The 22949-nt window shown below is 47.9% G+C and overlaps 3 protein-coding genes across 4 annotated transcripts; all 3 read left to right on the top strand.

Annotated features, from left to right (window-relative positions):
- Nucleotides 1-469: 469 nt before the first annotated feature.
- Nucleotides 470-6737, top strand: Psme3 (proteasome activator subunit 3). The gene is made up of 11 exons (XM_076870031.2): nt 470-750; nt 1448-1480; nt 1601-1663; nt 1854-1958; nt 2696-2744; nt 3347-3459; nt 3685-3753; nt 3885-3952; nt 4051-4105; nt 4227-4313; nt 5011-6737. Exons 1-11 carry the CDS (start codon nt 709-711, stop codon nt 5089-5091), a joined length of 765 nt encoding a protein of 254 aa, XP_076726146.1. The 5' UTR covers nt 470-708; the 3' UTR covers nt 5092-6737.
- A 602-nt stretch (nt 6738-7339) lies between these two features.
- On the top strand, nt 7340-13292 carry Aoc2 (amine oxidase copper containing 2). 2 transcript variants are annotated; one of them, XM_076870030.2, is made up of 4 exons: nt 7340-8744; nt 11744-12029; nt 12227-12356; nt 12642-13292. In XM_076870030.2, the coding sequence occupies exons 1-4, from the start codon at nt 8114-8116 to the stop codon at nt 12906-12908; spliced, it is 1314 nt and encodes a 437-aa protein (XP_076726145.1). In that variant the 5' UTR covers nt 7340-8113; the 3' UTR covers nt 12909-13292. The 2 variants fall into 2 exon arrangements, with proteins under 2 accessions (XP_076726145.1, XP_076726144.1); XM_076870029.2 differs by having other exon boundaries at nt 7340-9701.
- Nucleotides 13293-13519: 227 nt separating this feature from the next.
- Nucleotides 13520-21094, top strand: Aoc3 (amine oxidase copper containing 3). The gene is made up of 4 exons (XM_076870028.2): nt 13520-15538; nt 17653-17938; nt 18334-18463; nt 19184-21094. The coding sequence occupies exons 1-4, from the start codon at nt 13939-13941 to the stop codon at nt 19457-19459; spliced, it is 2292 nt and encodes a 763-aa protein (XP_076726143.2). The 5' UTR covers nt 13520-13938; the 3' UTR covers nt 19460-21094.
- The last annotated feature ends 1855 nt before the right edge of the window (nt 21095-22949 follow it).

Below are 22949 nucleotides of genomic sequence, written 5' to 3'. Positions count from 1 at the left end.
AGGTTGTTGATCTTTGAGGTTTGGAAGTCTGTAGCAATAACTGGCGCAGAATTATACCAGGAAACCTGAAAAAAACGGAACTTAACTCTAGCCTAAATACTTAAGCCTTGGCCCAAGGGAGAAGGTAGCTGAGTAGACCCCTGAACTCAGAACCTAGGCGGCCGGCTTCCTCGGGTCGACGTCACTGGGGCGCGACAGCGTAGTTCCCCGGACCGCAGCGGCTCAGAAGGTCCCTTTGGTGAAGGCTAGTTCCGGGCCAATGAAGGGTCAAACATTCCTAAATCTCTTGGAGGCTGGGCACTCAGTAACCCCTCCACCCCTCCCACCCTCCTTTTTATTTCAATACTACTCAGCACAGGAGCCCGGGTAAGACGAGCTACCCCATGAGCACACCGAGCTAAGTCTCAGAGAGGCTGCGCGGAGCACGTGCACATCCTCGCAGGAGTCTCGGCGATTGGCTGTGACGTAACTTCCGGCGTGAGCGGCGAAAGCCGGGAGGGCGAGCGAGGGAGCGAGCAGGCAGCAGGCAGCAGGCGGGCCGCCGGACGTACGGCCGGCACGGAGGGAGGGAACGAGCGAGTAGTGAGAAAGCCAGAGAGGGCGGCGGGGTCCCGAGGGCTGCCGAGATTCCTCAGGTCCCTCTGGCCCCCTCCCCGGAGCCCACAGCGCCTCCGGTCTCCAGCGGAGCGGACACGGCCCGGCCCGGCCATGGCCTCGTTGCTGAAAGTGGATCAGGAAGTGAAGCTCAAGGTAGCCGCACCGGTCCGGCACTTCTTACCCCCAGCTTCGAACCCCCAGCAGCCTGAACAGCTCCCCATTCTCCATGGCGTCTTTGTCTCCCTGGGGACATCAGCTCTGAGCTTCCGCTCTGTTCAGCCCAGCCCCCCACTCCCGGAGACGGCATGGGGGAAAAGATAATATTGGGTGGCTTTCTGTACTGCGTATGGTATTGGAGAGTCCGGAGGAGACCTCCGCGGACGCGAGTTGGACTCAGTGCTTTAGGCCAGTGACAGCTGGAAGTCCCTCAGCCCAGCAACGTCCCCGCCCCCAGACGCTGTTGCTGACCCTGCCCTTGGAGGCCCGCCTGGGTCGTGTACAGGCCAGGCCTGGGTGGGAGTTGGCACGTTTGTGAGCTCACATCCCTCTATCTACCTGTCTTTTGTCTGCTTAATCAAATTCAAACAGCTTCAGACACAGGGAGGAGGGAGGGAGGAAGGGGAGAGGAGAGGACACAAACGGGTGCCCTCAAGCCCCGACTTTCCCTCTCCTGAGATGGAGAAATGGATCCTCAAAAAAATAAAGTATCTGCAGTCTGGGGGCCTCTCACCTTCTCATTACAATTTCAAGGTGAGGGAGACGGCTGGGTTTGGGATTTCCCATCCTGCCCTTACCTCTTTTGCCAGGTACTGAATTGCTCTTACTGAGTAACTCTCTTTGTTAATTTTAGGTTGATTCTTTCAGGGAGCGGATCACAAGTGAGGTAAGTGAAATAAATAGAAAAATGAATGTTGATTAATAGTTGGTAATTTCCCAGAGGAGAGAGATCTGTAGAGAGAGACCTTCCACAGTTATTAATTCAGCTGTATTTCCCCTCATCTAGGCAGAAGACTTGGTGGCAAATTTTTTCCCAAAGAAGTTATTAGAACTTGATAGTTTTTTGAAGGTGAGAGACCTTTTTCTTTCTTAAATTCCCCATTTTTGGGGTCCTGATCTTTCTGATAAGTGACAAATTGTGTTGATTCTGCTTTGTTTTGTACTGTATAGCACTTTATTCCTTGACCTTCAAATGAAGTATTTCTTTGTTCAGCTTGAAAAAACTAATATGGTTTTTGGGGTTGGTGTCTCTCTTTTAGGAACCAATCCTAAACATCCATGACCTAACTCAGATCCACTCGGACATGAATCTCCCAGTCCCTGATCCCATTCTTCTCACGAATAGCCATGATGGACTGGATGGTGTAAGTGTCTTACTATTTATCTTTGTGTTCTTAAGCAGTAGGTTCTTGATCCTCTATTTCCTGGTAACTTGAAGATATACATAGAAGACAATGGGAGTGTTTGAGTGAGTTTCAAATAAGATTAACCTCAGGTTGCCTGACTTTTTCCATGGCTCTAAACAAAACTTTTCATACCTCTTTTCAATGTCTTGAGTCTTGTTATGGGATGAGAAATTCTTACTATATAAGTACAGGCCCTGTCTTTGCTGTGCATCTTTAGCACCTAGTCCTCATCAGTCATATGTCCACATTCTGTTATAATACCAATGAAGTTGTATTGTTTTTTGCTTGCATCACTGTCTGATTGATAGACCTTGCACATCTGGAAGTCAGGAACTGTCTCCACTTTGTATTCTCAACTCCTAGTATTGTTCTTGGTACATAGCAGGTGCTAATTACATGTTTGTTGATTGGATATTGTCTTTATTTGTAGAACCAGCAGATTTGTGCATATTTCTTTGATTATTTTCACCATGCCTTGGTTATTTTATTTTTCCTGTACTTTATCATCTTCCCTCTCCCTTGATTGCTTTGTGGCAAGAACCTTTTCTGAAAGCCTTATATGTACTTGGGAATTTGTGCAGAGATTAAAAAACAATCTGTGGGATTGAGGAAGGGAGTAAACTTGCTTGAAGGGTATCTTGTGATGGGCATGTGAGTGTTGAAGGCAGGCTAATTCCTGCCTTTTTGTTCCTCAGCCCACTTACAAGAAGCGAAGGTTGGATGAGTGTGAAGAGGCGTTCCAAGGTAAGAGCTGCCTATACCCCAGCTCAACAGCAGCCCTGAGAAATAGGATGGATCTAGTCTTCAGCCAGGAAGCAAGATCTGATTTTATTTCTCAGAGTAGTCACCAGTCCTCCAAATGTAGCCATTATTTAATGCTCTAAACTTGGTTTTCCAAAAAACAGAGTATTTGATTTAGTGTGGGTTGCCAAGAGAGAACAATTAGAAATTGAAACTCCACATCTCAGATTTTTTGTGGAAATTCCAGTTCTGGGTTATTTTTTTTCTCATTTAATTATAATTGCTGCAAAATATATATGTATATATATATACACACACATATACATACATATATATATACACACACACACATATACATGTATATATATATACACTTTTTTTTCCTTTTTAAAATTTCCTTATTCTGAAAAGCTTTTGGCATACTTTAGCTGTTCATCTATTGATGCATGCGTCTCTCTTATTCTGATAGTGGTGTTGTGGTAGGACTGTGACAGATAAAAAGGAGTGGTCATAGCATCTCACGAGTGCAGGGAAGAAGAGAAAAAAGTAGAGGATGCTGAGGTTTTCCTCCCACCCTAATCATTTGACCTTCCTGTCTCTGCCAGGAACAAAGGTGTTTGTGATGCCCAATGGGATGCTAAAAAGCAACCAGCAGCTGGTGGACATAATTGAGAAAGTGAAACCTGAGATCCGGCTGCTGATTGAGAAATGTAACACGGTAAGGCTGGGGCTAGTGACCTGTGGACTGGCCTTAAATAGTTCCACTTGAACTGTGAAAACTGATGGATGCAGGGTTGGAGGCATGTGTAGGGGTTGGCAGACTAGGTAATCCTGAGTCCTGTGTCCCTAGCATCTAGCTCCAGCATCATGAATCATGGACTTCAGGGCTTCAGCAGAAAAGGCCAAAGTCGTCATATGTATGTTTTGATCTTGCAATTTCCAGGTCAAAATGTGGGTACAGCTCCTGATTCCCAGGATAGAAGATGGGAACAACTTTGGTGTGTCCATTCAGGTAAGATGCTTATATTATAAGGTTGGGGAGATACGTCATCTGCCCTGTTTTATCTATTTTCTCTTTGGGATTGCTGTATAGTAACATGGAAGTAGCTTTTGACTCACTTATTTTTGTTTGCTTTTCCCCAGGAGGAGACAGTTGCAGAATTAAGAACTGTTGAGAGTGAAGCTGCATCTTATCTGGACCAGATTTCTAGGTAGGGCTGCTTATGCTTGGCCCAATAACTCGCAGTGGTGAGGTGGTAGGCACTATTCAGGATCTCCTGCAGCTTCTTCCTCTTCTTTCTCCTTCCAGATATTATATTACAAGAGCCAAATTGGTTTCTAAAATAGCTAAATATCCCCATGTGGTAAGTGTTTGTGGCCAAAGGGTGGAGGTGGCAGGATAAGGAGGAGTGACATTACTGGGAATGAGCTATCTGAACAGTCAGATCTTGGGGACTAGCCTTTTTCCTCTGCCTCTCCTCATAGGAGGACTATCGCCGCACCGTGACAGAGATTGATGAGAAAGAATACATCAGTCTTCGGCTTATCATATCAGAGCTGAGGAATCAATATGTGAGTAACTTTGGTTCTTGCCTAAAGTTGCCTTGACTTCTACTTCTTTTGAGAATTTTCTTAAAACTTTCTGAGGGTTGGTGGTAAAATAAATAAAACAGCCAGATGCAGTAGCATGTGCATGTAATCCGAGCCACTCAGGACTCTTGAGGCAGGAGAATGGTGAGTTGAAGGATAGCCTAAATAACAGCAAGACCCCATCTCAAAACAAAAAACAAAACTATAGAACAAATTCTGCTCATGAAGGGGTGCTGGGAACATGAAATCATTGAGGGGGGTCTACCTGGGTATCTCCTTTCTATCTAGGTGGGTGTGTATATGAAATATAATGTAATGGTTAGATATGAGTCTTAGAGTCAGAAAGACCTAGGTTTAGGACCAAATTCCATTTATGATATGTGATTTCTGCCTTGTTCAAGCTTGACTTCAGTTTCTTTATCTCTAAAAGGGGATTTAATATCTACTGTACAAAAATAAGTTGTTAAAATAAGGGGTATCGTACATTTAGGCTCTGGGGCAATGTTCAGTCAGACCCACTTGAGTGATTTAAGAGGTAGTACAGCCAATCTGAATGCAGTTTCAGTGAGTGGGACTGGGATGACATGAATGATAGCTTGGGGATTTGTGGCAGTATTTCATTTTCTTGGTGAGGTAAGGGTTGAACAGATTTGTGATTCCCTGATCCCTCTTCTCCCAGGTCACTCTACATGACATGATCCTGAAAAATATCGAGAAGATCAAACGGCCCCGGAGTAGCAATGCAGAGACACTGTACTGAGGCCAGGGCCAGGGCCAGGGGACTCTGTGAGTCTGGCTCAAGACCGACATTGCCTTGGTTTGTTACATGACTATCGTGATGGGGAAACTGGCTGGAAATAGTAATCACACCTCTCTGTTTTTAGTTAGAGTCTAATGAAACTCTCATCTAGTTCCGTGATGTGTTTACCTCTTTTTTCAGGCCTCAGGAACTCTTCTGTCCTTCCCTAGTACCCTACACCCAGCTTGTCCTAATTTCTGGAGAACTCCCAGGTTTGTGCTTACAGGATATTGGCACAAGAACACTTGTGTTTTCTCTCTCCCCTTTCGCACTCTGCTTGTCAGACTTTGTGTTCTCTTCCTTTTGATTGATTGGTTAGAAACTGAGGGAACTATAGGGAGAAAGCTAGGTGGTTTTTAGGAACTGAAGTGTGTGTGGGGGGGGAACCATCTCCTCTTTTCCTGTTATAAGGCTAGATGGTGTGTCTTGCATCTGTGGGATATTGAATTCTCCCTGCCACAGTTGCCCTGGTGATAACTTAGAGTTTCCCTTTTATTCACATCCCACCTTGAACCTAATCGTGACAAACAACATCTTAGGCCTTCAATATCCTTAACACCCTCAGATGTTTTATAACTGGGGGTTTCACATACACATGTATATGCGTGTTGTACACACACATATGGATTTGCACACACACCTTCTTACTCCAATACCTTGCATACCTTCCTCTTCCTCTGTAGTCCCTTTCACACACACCCCTTTCAGGAGGTGATAGTTGTCTTAGTTGTCATATACCCAGGGAAAAGTCCTGGAGCCATCCTCCCTCCTGATATTGTTGCTGCTTGGTGCCCAGGGTGAGTAGGAGGAGAACTGAGAGTAGAGATCAAAGGGCTGGGTTAGGCCTGTTCTTCTCTGACTAGGTCCTTCTGGTGTTATGAAATGGCTGGTCCTTTGACTCCTGATTGCCTTTTCCCAGGCCAGTTGTACATTGGGGTGGGGTGTCTGCAACTGTGAGGTCTAGACGCTGCTGCTCCTTTGGGAAATATTTCTCTTATTTATAGTATTGTGCTTCTGGGGAAAGCAGTCATTTGTGTGTATATGTGTGTGTGTGTGCACATACATATGATGTATATATGTGTGCGTGTGAGAATACGCCAGGCAAGTCAAAACCATAGAAGATTCAGTTGCCTCTCTTGAACCTTCCAGAGATATCATTTATTGTTACAGCTTTTTTTGTTAACCCTCGTTTCCCCCCAGCTTTTATTTTCCTGCTAATGAGAGTTGATATCTGTGTCAGTCTGCCAGTGACTCTCAGTGTCTATTTCTGAATTTTATTCTTCCCTGTCTCTGTCTTCCAACCCCAATCATATCCATCTGGGATGCATCATTTTTACTCCCCGTATTCTGTAGAAAAGGAGCCGGGATGTTGTCTTCCCATGAATAGTGTTCAGTAACAAACCAATTGCATTTTAGTTGGGCAGTGCCCTTACCTACCCGTACCCCCGCATCCTTTCCAACTAAAACCCTTCCCTCCTCCCACCATGTGTTTCTCAGTTTCCCTTTTTGTTCAGTTGTTCTGCTGCCTCCTCACCTTACTACCCTTGGATTGTAATGTAAAATTCTTTTACCATGTCAAGAAATTATTAAAAATACAGGTACTTTGACCTCTTTCTAAAGCTGGAGACCCCGGTGCCATGCTCTAGTGGCAAGGGACATACTGGTTCATGCATGCATATTCGGACACCTGCCTCCACAGACACCTCCAGCCATGCTATTGTGTGTCCTTTTGCCAACTGAGCTGCCTCTTTTTCTAGGTTAGTGGAAAGACTGAGACAAGCCCACCAAGAGGGACGGGAGAGTCCTTCTTTTGTGTTCATTTTGAAATTATGTGAAAGTTAGCTCTTCCCAAACCTTAGCTGCCTTTTGCCCTACCTGCACAAGATCCCAGTTCCTTCCTTCCCATGAGCTGCCAGTAGAGGCTGCTATAGTTCCATGTGGGGAATGATGTGGTCAAGGAATATCCTTCTCAGTCATTTTCTTTACCTTATATTAATTCTCCTCTCTGAATAATGTCTTAAATTGTTGAGGAGATTCTGGTCTTGGTTTTAAAATTACTTGGAGGGCTGCTTAGGACTCTTATTTCCCTCTGAAATAAAGTTTCCTCATCTTGCAAGTAGCTTTATGGTTTCCAATGATCCCATTGTTTCTGTAAAGAGTTTTAAGGTCTTAAACAATGAAAGTACATCTACTGTGTTCTCTTTCATAGATTAGTACCAATAGCTAGCAATTTTTTGACTACCTACCCTGTGTTGGGTTGGTAAGCACTTGATGTGCATGATCACATTTAATCTCCAAGAATCTATTGGGTAGTTTTATGCCTTCTGTATGCCTTCTGTATGCCTTCTGTATTAGGCGAGAGGACTCAGAATTTAAGTCTCTCCCCTAAGATCACACAGCTTAGGAAGCTGGAATCTGAATACAAAGGCCAGGCCCTGAACCTCTCCTCCTTTCTCACTGATTAGATAGAAGAAGCCTGAGGCTAAATCAGGGGATTGCCATTAGGTCACAGGCAGAACTGAGTGCTTACTGCTGAACGGGGCAGTATATCCTGGAGCTACTGAGGTATAATGCAGTCTAGTACCTGGCAGAAAATTTTAAAAAAAATGGTTTAGTTGCCTATATGTGTGATATACAGAACTGAATTAGGCACCAGAGATTTGCTTTCTTCTCAGACCTGTTCTGGGTGGAAGGTGAAGTTTCATATCATTTGTCCAGATGCATTCTCAACTGGTCTAAGTGATGGGAATCAGTGGTTGATACTGACTGCTACTAGTAGGAGTTCAGGGACAAGGAAAAAGCCAAACCACAGGGCAGAAAATTGGAACAAAATTATGCAAATCAGGTTAGACATTTCCTGTCCAACCCACAGGGTGGAGTTTTCTCCATTCGTATCCATCCTACTGAATATAAACACTGACTTGATGTCAGGAACTGGAAGGAGCTGCTAGTAGGATTCTGATTTTAGTTTTCAGCATCTACCATGAAGCTCAAGGTGGTTCTGGTATTCCTGGTGCTGTCCCTTGTTACCATCTTCGCTCTGGCCTACATCTTGTTGACCAGGCAAGGTGGTTCCAGCCAGCATCCTCGCTGTCCCTCCGTATATCCCAGTGCCCAGCCCTGGACACACCCTGCCCAGAGCCAGCTGTTTGCAGACCTGAGCCCAGAGGAGCTGACAGCTGTGATGAGTTTTCTGGCCCAGAAGCTTGGGCCAGGGCTGGTGGATGCAGCCCAGGCTCACTCCTCAGACAACTGTGTCTTCTCAGTGGAGCTGCAGCTGCCCCCCAAGGCTGTAGCCTTGACCCACTTGGACAGAGGGGGCCCGCCACCTGCCCGAGAAGCACTGGCCATCATCTTCTTTGGCGGACAACCCCAGCCCAATGTGAGTGAACTGGTGGTGGGGCCACTGCCTCACCCCTCCTATATGCGGGATGTGACTGTGGAGCGTCATGGTGGTCCACTGCCCTATCACCGACGTCCCATGCTGAGATCTGAATTGGTACAGACATGGAGGCATTTGAAAGAGGTGGAACTACCCAAGGCACCTGTCTTCCTGGCTTCTGTCCTGAACTACAATGGCTCCACTTTGGCACCTCTACATTCCTCCCCTAGAGGTTTGCGCTCAGGGGACCGGGCTACCTGGATTGCCCTCTACCATAATGTCTCAGGTCTTGGTATTTTCCTTCACCCTGTGGGGCTGGAAATACTGTTGGATCACAGTGCCCTGGACCCTGCCCGCTGGACTGTCCAGCAGGTCTTCTACCTTGGGCACTACTATGCAGACTTGGGCCAATTAGAATGGGAGTTTAAAGCTGGCCGGCTAGAAGTGGTTAGAGTGCCTCTACCCACACCAAATGGGTCTTCATCCCTCAGGTCCCGAATCACCCTGGGCTCTCTTCCCCCTCTTCATTTCTCACACCAGGGTTCTCAGTACAGTGTACAAGGGAACTTGGTGGTATCCCCACTCTGGACATTGAGCTTTGGCCATGGGGTGTTCAGTGGCATAAGGATTTTTGATGTTCGGTTCAAGGGTGAGCGAGTGGCCTATGAAGTCAGTGTCCAGGAGTGCCTGTCTGTCTACGGTGCTGACTCACCCAAGACAATGATGACCCGATATTTGGATAGCAGCTATGGACTTGGCCTTAACAGCCGAGGCTTAGTACGGGGTGTGGACTGCCCCTATCAAGCCACAATGGTGGACATCCACATATTAGCAGGCAAAGGGACAGTCCAGCTACTCCCAGGGGCAGTGTGTGTATTTGAGGAGGTTCAGGGACTACCTCTTCGAAGGCACCACAATTACATTGAGAGTCATTTCTATGGTGGTTTGGCCAGCTCAGCCCTTGTGGTCAGGTCTGTGTCATCTGTGGGTAACTATGACTACATTTGGGACTTTGTGTTGCACCCAAATGGGGCGCTTGAAGGGCGGGTCCATGCCACAGGCTATGTCAACACAGCTTTCCTGAGTGGAGGAGCAGAGAGCCTCCTCTTTGGTAATCGTGTAGGGGAACGGGTGCTGGGGGCGGTGCACACGCATGCCTTCCACTTCAAGCTGGACCTGGATGTGGCAGGTGAGTATTCAGGGTGTGAAAATTGAGGGGTGGGGTTAGGGGAGGGGAGGGAATCCCTTAGGTTAAGCTGAGGTCTCTGAACAGCAAGGCATCTATACCAACTCCACAGTGATTATGGAAGGGGAGAACCTGGACTGTGAGTGTAGTCAGCTAGTCCACATCTGGGCTTCTGGGTATCTGGCCAAAGGTGTAAAGGGTTCTTCCACCCAGCCCCAACCTCCAGGACCATCAGCAGTTGTGAAACTAGTTTAAATGTAATGTCTGTCTGGCTGCCTTAGCCTTGGGTGACACCTTGGGAGAATGAATTAGCCCTGTCAGTTTGGATGGGGCTGGAGTTATGCACTTTGCTACTTGCTCAATAATCCTGAGAGTAAGTGGGGGTGGGGAGGGCAGAGTTGAGCATAGGCAGAAAGCAACCTGGGGCTTGGAGGACAGGGTCTTATACTAGGGGTTTCTCCACAGTACTAACTGGCCTTGTGGGGAGGGCTGCCCCATACCTGTTATCACAATGAACTAACTTTCCAGAGATGAGTCAGATATGTGATAGGCTTGCTGCAAGTGTAGAAAGGAATTCTTAAAGACTTGCTGCTCTTGACAGATCTTTCAAGGACAGAAAGCAAACTTATCAAATCACAGACTTAGACCCAGAAAGAAAATTAGATATCCACCAGCCCCTCATTTTATAGTTGGGGAAATTAAGGAGGATGGGGCAGGAAGTGTCTGCTCAAGAATAATGCAGTATAACTAAGTATTTCTTGTGAAACATTAGCCTCCTAAGTACAGAATCTGTACCCTGCATGCATACAGGCTTGTGCTTGAGTTTGTGGAGGGGTGGGGGGAGGAAAAACTCAAACCAAAACACATCTGAAATAATCATATTAGCTAGATTACTCTGACATAATTGGACTATGACTTTTCCAATTGGAAGTTTCACTTCAGTGTTTTTGGCATTAAAGAGCCTTATTTTGGGAAGTCAAGTCAGGTAATGTTAATGTTGAGTTGCCAGTGTGTGCAGCCCAGGCTGCTGCTGTGGGACCACAAGTTGGTAGTTAGGTGCCAGCACAGAACTGCAGCTGGCAGAGGTGCTAGCCCCAGTGAAGTGCCTCACTGTCAGGTACCTTCCATAGGTCACATTTAAAGGAACTAACAATCTCAACCTGAAGAGAGAGTGATCAGATACTGCATTGGGCAATGCAGGCAGTGGGTGCAATAGAATTCCAAGGCACTCCCAAACAAAAGACAAATCTGGCTGGGCATGGTGGCTCATGTCTATAATCCAAGTAACTTGGGAGGCTGAGGCAGGAGGATCACAAGTCAAGGCTAGCCTGGGCAACTGAGTGAGACTCAAAAAATAATAAGAGCCATGGATGTAGCTTGGTGTGGTAGAGCGCCCCTAAATTCCATCCCTAGTACTGCAAAGAAAAAGAAAGAGTTACAAATCTGCTGATTTTGAAAATGATTGGAAGCTTTCCCTACCTTGCTGGTAGAAAGCAGTCACAGAGCTTGGAGATCTAGGACTGTGGAAGGGGATTGAGTTTTCCTAACTAGTTTCTCCAAGACAGATTCCTTTCATAGTTAAAAGAATGTTACTACCCAGTTGCATGTGCTTTTCCATTTATTGGAAAAATAGCAATAAAACCGCTTTGATTATGCCTAGGGTAGAGATTCAGAAAGAATCAGAGAAGCAAATATTGGTATAAGATCTACTGGTGGGCAAATGCTAATGGAACTTTCTGCGATGCTGGAAATGTTTGTATCTGTGCTGTCATATTATATACGAGAGCTGCTAGCCATATGTGGCTACCAAACAATGTAAATGTGGCCACTGCATCCAAGAAACTGAATTTTCAATTTAAAAAGCCACATGAGAATAGTGGTTATCCTACTGGACAGGGCAAGTTAGAAGATGGTGGGGTAACACTGCTAGCACAGGGTGGTACTCTCTGATGTCAGGCCAGTACAGTTAGCATTGTGGGGAAGATGGGCCTGTCCAAACCACCTTACTTGGTGTAGAACTCCTTTCCCTTCCCTCACCCTGACAGGGCTGAAAAACTGGGTGGTAGCAGAAGACGTGGTGTTTAAACCTGTTGCAGTCCCCTGGAGCCCAGAGCACCAGCTGCAGCGGCCACAACTGACACGGCAGGTCCTGAGAAGGGAGGATTTGGCAGCATTTTCCTGGGGAAGCCCCCTTCCCCGCTACCTTTACCTGGCCAGCAACCAGACTAATGCCTGGGGTCACCAGCGTGGATACCGAATCCAGATCCACAGCCCCCCTGGCATACACATGCCCCTGGAGAGCAGCATGGAGAGGGCCCTCAGCTGGGGGAGGTGAGGAGGGCCCTGGGCAGTGGGTGGTAGGGAAGGACTGGCCCTAACTCACTACCCATGGCTTACCATTTATCCCTGGACCTGCCCTCAGATCCAAGTAGAAATGGGGTGGGAAATGCACTCTCAGAATGTGACCCAAAGGACTTGTGGGCCTTGATATTTTCCAACACCACCTTCCTATGACAATTCCTGGTCAGATACCAGCTTGTGGTGACCCAGAGGAAGGAGAAGGAATCACAGAGCAGCAGCATCTATTTCCAGTCTGACATCTGGACACCCTCAATTGTCTTCGCTGACTTCATCAACAACGAAACCCTCTTAGGAGAGGTTGGTAGCTGTAGGTTCAGGAGGGCTGCTCCTCTATGCCTGCATCTTGCCTGCCCAGCCTCTAGCCATAGGTTAGAGGGAATGGTTTCCATTTCTGATTTGGGGGCCAAGGAGTTCTCTGTTGACCAACGTGGGTCATCCCTCCTAGGGTGAGATTAGCCATGGGACACTGCCCACTTTCCAGCTGCTGGGCAGAGGCATAAAACAGCCTGAGGGAGTTGTGACTGAGGGGTGGTTCTTTGGGTTTTGCCTCCAAAGTCCTCCAGCTCTTCCTTTTTCCTGCAGGATCTGGTGGCTTGGGTTACAGCCAGCTTCCTGCACATTCCCCATGCTGAGGATGTCCCCAATACGGTGACTTTGGGGAACAGAGTTGGCTTCTTGCTCCAACCTCATAACTTCTTTGATGAGGACCCCTCCATCTTCTCCCCTGGCAGTGTCTACTTTGAGAGGGGCCAGGATGCTGGGCTCTGCAGTATCAACCCTGTGGCCTGTACCCCCAACTTGGCAGCCTGTGTCCCAGACCTTCCCCTTTTTTCTTATCAAGGTTTCTAGATCTGAGAGTGGGGGGGCGGAACATAGGGGGTAGGGGTAGGGAGCAGCATCTGATGAGAGATACTTGCCTTCTCCATTCCTCCTTCAGTTCCCTGTGTTTTTATCACATTGCTCCTCAGACTCTTTACCCTTTGTACTCCTTAGGGAATATCATCCTCCCAAGCTATAAAATCTCCATGTGTCACTTTTTTTTTATTTTCTGCTCATTTTGTAAATGACAAATTTATAAAAACAATTTTGAAATATTCAAGCAAAAACACCACAAATCCCACCACTCAGATTTAGCTGATGTTTGCATCATACCAGGCATTCCTTTATGCATGTGTATTAAAAAGGAATGGTTGTTATGTGTAATTGATAATAAAAAGTCTTATAAGAATTTCACTTGAGTTTGTTCTGTTTGGCTTTTTAAGTGTGTAGAGTCCTCTAGGAATACTGAGGACTCATGCCAATGAAATTAGCAATGGAGGAGAGAGTGCAAGGGGGGGTAGACCTGGCCAAGGAATGCTGCTTGGGAAGCTGAGGAGGCTGGAGGTAAGGGTTTGCTTGGGAGGAGAACAATAGTTCCTAGTTACAGGAAAGAGAACTTCTGGCCCAGAGAAGGTGGGGCTTATAGAAGAAACGGGGCTGAGAGGCCCAGGGACTGCTGGGCAGACCCACCTCTTTGCTGGTGGTGGATTTTTCTGCACAAGCTCTCTTTTTCCCCCTTCCGCCAGCCCCAGCTTTCCCCAACTCCAACCCTGACCTACAGAACAGAGTCTGATTTGGAGCCTGGAAAACAAAGCCATGTAAGGTCTGTGGAAATTGCTGCAGCCTGCTGAGACCGCCCCCCAACTCTGGTGTGCCCCTCCCCCCGCCCCACCCTGCCTGCCTCCTCCTCTTCGGCAGCCTTCAGCCTAAGCAGCTGACTACCAGGAACTGCAGCCAGAGTCCCGGAGCCCCTGGTCCTGCAGCCAAGAGAGCCCCTCTCATGCTTGCCTGAGAATATACAGATTCACACTGGTAGAATCCTGCCCCATCTCAAGGGACAATGAACCAGAAGACCACCCTGGTGCTCCTCGCTCTGGCCATCATCACCATCTTTGCCTTGGTTTGTGTCCTACTAGCTGGCAGGGGTGGAGATGGGACTGAACCTAGCCAACTTCCCCATTGCCCCTCTGTATCTCCAAGTGCCCAGCCCTGGACACACCCTGCCCAGAGCCAGCTGTTTGCAGACCTGAGCCCAGAAGAGTTGACAGCTGTGATGAGTTTTCTGGCCCAGAAGCTGGGGCCAGGGCTGGTGGATGCAGCCCAGGCTCGCCCCTCAGACAACTGTGTCTTCTCAGTGGAGCTGCAGCTGCCCCCCAAGGCTGCAGCCTTGACTCACTTGGACAGAGGGGGCCCGCCACCTGCCCGAGAAGCGCTGGCCATCATCTTCTTTGGTGGACAATCCCAGCCCAATGTAAGTGAGCTGGTGGTGGGGCCACTGCCTCACCCCTCCTACATGCGGGATGTGACTGTGGAGCGTCATGGGGGCCCCCTGCCCTACCACCGACGCCCTGTGCTGATCCGAGAATACCTGGACATAGACCAGATGATCTTCAACAGAGAACTGCCCCAGGCTGAGGGACTCCTTCACCACTGCTGCTTCTACAAAATTCAGAGAAAAAATTTGGTGACAATGACCACGGCCCCCCGTGGTCTACAATCAGGGGACCGGGCCACCTGGTTTGGCCTCTACTACAACCTCTCAGGGGCTGGGTTTTTCTTGCACCCTGTGGGGTTGGAGCTGCTGGTGGATCACAAGGCCCTGGACCCTGCCCACTGGACCATCCAGAAGGTATTCTATCAAGGCCGCTACTATGAGAGTCTGACCCAGCTAGAGGACCAATTTGAGGCTGGCCTGGTGAATGTGGTGGTAATCCCAGACAATGGCACAGGTGGGTCCTGGTCCCTGAAGTCCCCAGTGCCCCCTGGTCCGGCTCCCCCTCTGCAGTTCCATCCCCAGAGTCCCCGCTTCAGTGTCCAGGGAAATCAAGTGGCCTCCTCAATGTGGACTTTCTCCTTTGGCCTTGGAGCTTTCAGTGGCCCGAGGATCTTTGACATCCGTTTCCAAGGGGAGAGGGTGGCCTATGAAGTCAGCGTCCAGGAGGCCGTGGCCATCTATGGTGGAAATTCCCCAGCTGCAATGTTGACCCGCTATATGGATGGTAGCTTTGGCATTGGCAAGTACTCCACACCCTTGACGCGAGGGGTGGACTGCCCCTACCTGGCCACATATGTGGACTGGCACTTCCTTTTGGAGTCCCATACCCCCAAGACAATACATGATGCCTTTTGTGTGTTTGAACAGAATCAGGGCCTCCCCCTGCGGCGACACCACTCAGATTTCAACTCCTACTATTTTGGGGGCCTTGCGGAGACAGTGCTGGTATTCAGATCTGTTTCTACCTTGCTCAACTATGACTATGTGTGGGATATGATCTTCCACCCCAACGGTGCCATAGAAGTCAAAGTTCATGCCACGGGCTACATCAGCTCTTCGTTCCTCTTTGGTGCTGCCCAAAAGTACGGGAACCGAGTTGGGGAACACACGCTAGGCACGGTTCACACCCACAGTGCCCATTTCAAGGTGGATCTGGATGTGGCAGGTAAGACATCTTGATGGGGACAAGGATTGTGCAAGAAGGATTGAAGAGTTTCATTTGTTTGGGATTTTTTGTAGGTTATGCAGGAAAGAAAGAATTTTGATTTTCATGGTTCCCTTCTGGCTGTATGGGAGAAAGCTGGCTGTTGAGTTTTATTTGGATCTTAGCTTGCTGGCTGGGAACACAACTGCCAGCTTTCCTCCATGTGATCCCGTTAGAAAATCTTGGGAATCAGCTGGGTGCTATGCTGCATGCCTATGATCCAAGAGACATGGGGGACTGAAGTAGAAAGATAGCAAGTTTGAGGCCAGCCAGAGCACCTTAGAGAGATCCTGTCTCAAAAAATAAACATCTGAGCTCTGTGGCATATGCCACAAAGGCTGAAACAGAAGTATCCCAATTTCAAGGCCAACAAGACCCTCAGTAGTTTAATAAAATGAAATTTATTGAAAATAAAAAATAAAAGGGCTGGTAATACAGCTTAGTGATAAAGTGCCCTGGGTTTAATCCCCCAGTATTGCAGTAAAAGAAAAAAAAAAAAAAGAAAGAAAGAAAATCTTGAGAAATGGCTAAGTCAGGATAGAGCCAGGGTCTGTTCCCTATTATCTCCTATGCACTTATGTGGGCCCCACTTAAGGGAGGCAGCTCTTGGTTTTCTGGCTCATTTCTCTGTGTCTGGACCATAGTGCTGGTATGTTAGAGGATCTGTTTGCATTCTGCTGAGTCCCTGGCACAAGGAGATCATCGTGGAACAACCTAGGTTGTACATTTCCTGGGAGATGTGTCCTCCTCTTCCCTGATTTTCTATTACTCATTCTGGCCACAATTAACTTCAATGTGAGAGGTAGAATGAATACTGTGGAGAATTCCAGGAATTTCCTGAAGTTGGTCAGAGTCAAGGCTACATGATGTCTTGAAATTTCTGTCTTTGTTTTTTCACTTCCCTCCTTTAGTTCATTATCACTGGTTTTTCCCCTGCTCTGCCTCTGCAATATCTCAGAACCCTCACTGGTGACCCCTATAGAGGTCAGCCCTCTCTCTGCTGCCTCCACTCTTGATGCTCTCAGATCCAGGGTCCACTCTGTGCCAAGAGGGCCACCCGTGCCAGCCTGCTATTTACATAGCTCCCAACCTACCCAGCCCCTGCAGGACATCAGCTACAGAACAAACTACGAGGGTCATCCCCTCTTGGAGGAGCTCCAACCTGCCCTGCTTGACCACAGCCACACCTACATCCTCCCTGTGCCTGAGCAAACAGGTTATAGTTAGTCTTCTTGATTTTGGCTTAGGCTTTGTCCATGCCTAGAATGACCCTCTATGTCATTTCTTTAGGTGACATCCCTTCAGGCTAGGCAGAAAATTTGCCCCAGAGGGGCCATATCCCTGCCTGCACCTATATTCCTGTAACCCTGACTCTGCCTCACCTGTGCCCCTCTCCCATTATAGTGTAGGCAGTGATTTCCTGTCTTTGTCCCCTGGTACAACAGTAGGGTTAGGATGGTGTTTCATTCATCTCTGTCCCCAGGGGCAAGCACAGTCCTGTCTGCTAAAGAATGTTGAAAGGACCAGGCACGCTTGTAACCCAGCAGTTGGGAGGCTGAGACAGAAGGATCTCAAGTTCAAAACCAGCCTCAGAAACTTCAAGGCACTAAGCAATTCAGTGAGACCCTGTCTCTAAATAAAATACGGAATAGCTCTGGGGATGTGGCTCAGTGGTTGAGTGCCCCTGAGTTCAATCCCCAGTACCAAAAAAAAAAAAAAAAAAAAATGTTGAAAGGGGCTGGAGTGGTGCCTCAGTGGTAAAGCATTTGCCTAGATGTGTGAAGCCCTGGCTTCAATCCTCAGCACCATATATAAATAAATAAAATAAAGGTATTGTGTCCATCTACAACTTATAATAATAAGAAGAATGCTGAAAGGAAAATGAATGAAATATTGAAAAAATATTTTAATTAGAGACCAACATCTTCGACTGGCAGGTTGGGGTTGTCTCAGAGGGAAGGGAAGCAGGGGCCACACTCTGTCCTGGGATGCTCTTTGACCTTCCTCTGAAGCCAGGTGGGGGAGGACTCCAGAGGGACCAGGGCAACTACATGATCAGCCTTCCACCCTCACAGGACTGGAGAACTGGGTCTGGGCTGAAGACATGGCCTTTGTCCCCACAACTGTGCCCTGGCACCCTGAACGCCAGGTACAGAGAATGCAGGTGACCCGAAAGCTGCTGGAAACAGAGGAGCAGGCTGCTTTCCCCCTGGGAGGGGCCACTCCCCGATACGTGTACCTGGCCAGCAACCACAGCAACAAGTGGGGTCACCCACGAGGCTACCGCATCCAGATACTTAGTTTTGCGGGGGAGCCACTGCCCCAGAACAGCTCCATGGAGAGAGCCTTCAGTTGGGAGAGGTGAGTGGTGGGTTGTCAGGGCTGCAGGAGGTGAGAGTGGGAGGCAAGCATTAGAGGGACACTAGTATCAGTTGGGACTGTACTCACGATGAGATGAGATCTCAGCATTTCTTAGCTATCAGTGTGCCCAATGGGGCTCATTTCTCTTTGGAAGACTAAAACTGAGAAGTGAAGACTTATTCCTGTTTTGGATGGGGGAGGGACCATGCAGTAAAATGGCAGGGTGACCAACAGGAAGATGGAACCCTCTAGGATGACATCAGGAATTCCGCAGTCCTGAGTTGGTATGTGAATGGGAGGAAGAAGCTGAAGTCTGAGCACCCAGATTCCTTTTATCATGATCAGGCAGCAGAATGGGGTTAGTGACAATGGAGTCCTGAGCAGTCCCCCTCTAGGTACCATCTGGCTGTGACCCAGCGGAAGGAGGAGGAGCCCAGTAGTAGCAGCATCTTTAATCAAAATGACCCTTGGGCCCCCACTGTGGATTTCAATGATTTCATCAACAATGAGACCATTGCTGGAGAGGTAAGCTGACTTGGGGGGGTGGGATATCAGAGGGATGGAGGTACAAGGATGAGTCTCACCTTCTCTTGGGAGAGTCCCTGAAAACCATGGGATCTCAGGTGGAGCGGACACTTGCTTTCTGCACTTTAGTGGACCTGATCCTTTTCTCTTGAGAAGCTTCCTGAGCTGGAAAGTCATATGCATCAGTTGGGTGAGGAGCAGGGCCTGTCCTCCAAACCCTACAGCACTTGAATTCATGGACTGAGTCCTTTTCAAGCCTCAAGACTCAAGCAGGGCTGGAAATTAATAGAGAAGACCACAGCTCTGCACTTTGAGCTTGTTCCATTCCTTCCTTCCTTGACTATTAAAGAGTCTCCATGGCAGCCTGCTTCTGCTTCTCAAGCCCTGATCTTCCCTCATCCAATCCTCCTGGCTTGAGTTATAATTTGGGAACCCTCAGAGAGTTGGGGGGGGTGGGGAGAGCAGCTGAAGTAGCCTTCGGGTTGGTAGGCAGAGGGCAGAGGGATAGGAAGCGTCAGAGATGGAGGGTGCAGGCCAGGTACAGTCCACTATGAAATTGACTCTTCATGCTTTGACTTTGGGGTCAGAAGGGAAAATATTTGAAGGTTCAAGAACCATGGGTTGGTGAGCTGAAGCCTTCCCTGAAGGGCCACTGGGGGAGGCAGGGCATATCCCTAGAAAAGCCTGACCTCATGATCCTCTTTCTTCTCCCGCTGATAGGACTTGGTGGCCTGGGTGACAGCTGGTTTTCTGCACATCCCACATGCAGAGGATATTCCCAACACGGTGACTGTGGGGAATGGAGTGGGCTTCTTCCTCCGACCCTACAACTTCTTTGATGAGGACCCTTCCTTCTACTCTGCTGACTCGGTCTACTTCCGGGAGGACCAGGATGCTGGGGACTGTGGGATCAACCCCCTGGCTTGCCTGTCCCAGGCTGCTGCCTGTGCCCCTGACCTCCCTGCCTTCTCCCATGGGGGCTTCTCTTACAACTAGTTGGTTCCTGGGATGGCCAACTGACCAGAGGCTGAGTCAGGTTAGGATGGCTGGGGCAGCAACTGGACACTGGGCAGGGCAGCCTGTTTCCCTCTTCTCCTTCCTTATACCCCTGATGTCTCTGTCAAGGTCCTCTCTCTTTCACTGTCCTCCTTTGCCTCCTCCTCCTGGAGCATTCTGATCCTGAGATGCCTGACATAAGAACACTGGGCTTGGTTGGTCCCAGCTGTGCTGAGTTCCTATCTTAGGGAGAGGAGGAATGACCCAGCCAGGGGGCTGGAGTGATAGCTATGCTTTTCTTCAAATGCTTCTCTCTTTAAAAAAAAAAATCTTTTATTTCCAAATATTTTTAGATGATTTCCAAGGACTCTGCAATGGAAATAATTCCCTAGAGATCCCAGGGCAGGGTGCCCATCAGTCCTGCATGTCCACAGATGAGCTAGAAGGGACCCTTTGCCCACATTCCCTCTATCCAAGTCCCTTCCTTCTCTCATCCTTACCCCCTCTTACCCACTGCCTCCTTCTTGAGTGCCTGCCTGCTTTTGTGTTCTGGAATCTCCCCTCAAGTCCTGAGTGATTGTCCCTCTATCCTAGCCCCCATGTTTTCCAGTCCTCTTTTCTCAACTACAGTCTCTTCTGGTCCTGAGATTATGGAAGTCTCAAAGATGCAATGGGATAAATCATTGAAGAGGATAATCCCTGTCTGTCACATATCAGGAGTAGGAGTTGCCCCCACTTCTGATCTGGAGCAGGATGTGTTTCTGGAAAGTTCTATCTGCCCATTTCATCTGCTGGCCCTGTACTCTCTTGATGAGAATGTTCATAGTGTGAGCAGCAACTCAACCTAGCATTGCAGGTGGTTTTGTGTAATGAAAAATGGTCATTTTGTCTCAGGGTTGTGTGTGACCAAGATGCAAGAAACCCTGGGAACCCCACCCTCAGGCCAGGGCTGTCTAATCATGTGCAGACATGTAAATGAACTGGGGACTCTAATGGGGAGGAGCCTGACCTGGAGGGATCTGTTTGTCCCTCCTGGGGTTTGGACTGGGATGGGATGGGTACAGTAATATCAAGAGATTGGAAATAATAGAAACATTCCTCCCTAGGTAATTGGTCAAAACAATACTTGCAGGTGGTTTTTTTTTTTTTTTTTGGTACCAGGGGTGCTTAACCACTGAGCCACATCCCCAGCCCTTTATTTTTTATTTTGAGACAGGGTCTCATTGTGTTGAGGCTGGCTTTGAACTTGTGATCCTTCTGCCTCAGCCTCCCAGCAGCTGGGATTGCAGGCATGTGTCATCCCACCTGGCACTTGATGCAATCTTATAGTGCAATACTATCCAGCTAAAAAAACATGTGTCTTTAGGTATTAATAATAAATAATCTTCAAGTAAAAAAGGAAAGGCACAGGAATATGTATAGTGTACACTTCCTGTTTGTTTTTGAAAGGATGAGAATATAAATACATATTTGCTTATGTACGCATATTTAAGAGAAATGGGTAACACTGATTACCTCTGGGGAGGGGGCAGGCTTGGGAGGGGACTTAGCACTGTATACCTTTCTGTACATTTTGAATTTCAAACCATGTAACTGTATTACCTCGGAAAAATAAGTAAATTGGCTCAAATGGAAGATGACTTTTTTCCTTTATTGACAGGCTTTTGGGGAAGAGATAGTGGTCAGGGGGAGAATAAAGTGAAGAGGTATGCCCAATTTTCAAGTGTTTGAGAATCAGAGAAGTGAGTATGGCATCTAGTACTTTCTTTGCCCAAATTTTAATTTTCAGTCAACTACCCACCCTTCTCCATCTGCCTTTGAGAGGAGAGGGCAATGAGAAGGAATAGGGTAGGGGGACTTCTGTTTGCTGGAAGCCCAGGAAAGGTCAGGAGATAAAGTGCAAGTAACAGTTTTGAATGCTACTCAGCTTCTGACCAGAAGGAGATCATGTTCTGGGAGCTGGGACACCACCAAAGCTTTTGTACACTTGGGTCTGTTCTCCCCCAAGTCCAGGCCATCCCTTAGGTCAATGGAACAGGAAGTCAGTCAGCTGCAGAGAAAGTAGTTTCCAAAGAACATGAATAAAGATTTCAATCTGGAACAGAAGGCCAACAATGGCTGGCTTCATTCATCATGTGGCCTGGCTGGGGACAGGGAAGGACAAGGAGACACTGAGATGACATGGAGGAGAAAATGGGATATGTAGCCAGTTGTTACTTTGCTGACTTCATTACTCCCTGTTCCTCTGACCTGAAGACTCTAAACAAAAGGAGACTCTAACTTCTCCTTTTGCTTCTACTCCCTCACTGTTCCTTCTTATGGCTCGTTGTACCATGGTGGATGCTGGAGGAAACAGGAACAAAGGAATGCTGCCCATCACCATCATGTCCACTTGAGACTCATTTCCTTGAAACCCATCTCTACCAAAGAGTGGGAGTGCTGGTGTGTGGTGGTGGTGTGTGTGAATGTGTGTGAGTGCTCATGTGATTTTATTTGAAAACACAACTGGTTATGTCCCTATACATCTCACCACAGAAATGATGACACCTGCCCCAGAAACCCAATGAGGGGAAGCAGAATGGACCTCCACATTATTAGAACATCATCCCCGTTCAGGTCAGGAGGACTGCAAGGTCAAACTCCAGCCGCCCATCCCAATCCAAGCTCTTCCATAGACCATCAAAGTTGTCTGGAGTCTTCTTTTCAGGCTTGTAAATTGGGTTTAGCAGTGAGAAGTGACTGAGGATTGATGTCATGAGGGATTGAAGGAAATCATGCCACCAAGCCTCAGAACCTGAAGCTGGGTCAAAGGACAAGGAGGCCCCTGAAGCTTGGGTCAAAGGACATGACTGGGGCTTCTTCAAGAATGTAGACACAGGCAGCCCTTGTGAGGAAAATAACATGTGCCCACCTGCCTCTCCTTTGAGAACCACTAGGAAGGGCTCCAATGGCAAATGTCAGGAAGTATCACTTCCAGCGAAGGTTTATGGAGCACCTTCCAAATGCCAGGCCATGTGAGCAGCACTAGAATGTGCTAGTGAATTGAGGCAACTGCCACCCTCAGGGGCAACAGGTACAATTATAATCAGGGATGGAAAAAAGACCATAGCAGGGCTCCTAACCCAGACTTGGGGGGCTGGAGGAGGTTTCCTGAGGGATGTGATATTTATTTATCTGTATTGTATGGGGTGTGTGTGTGTGTGTGTGTGTGTGTGTGTGTGGTGCTGGGGATTAAATCCATTGCCTTGTGCATGCGAGGCAAGCCTCAGTTCTACCAAGATGTCTATATTGATCCTGACAGAGAAATAGAAGTTGGTTGAGGAAGTGGGAGAGAAGTGGAGAGTCGCTGGTCAAAGTAAGATCCTACCCACCAATCAGTCCTCTTGCTAGTCACTTTGGTTTTGCAATAATTGGTCAGATCCTCCTTGCACACTTATGCAATGTACAGAGGGTTTGGGGAGAAAAAAAAATAAGGAAGCCCTAAATGGGG

Source organism: Callospermophilus lateralis, chromosome 11 (genome assembly GCF_048772815.1).
Source record: "Callospermophilus lateralis isolate mCalLat2 chromosome 11, mCalLat2.hap1, whole genome shotgun sequence".
NCBI lineage: Eukaryota > Metazoa > Chordata > Mammalia > Rodentia > Sciuridae > Callospermophilus > Callospermophilus lateralis.
This window is presented reverse-complemented; position numbering and strand designations above follow the sequence as displayed.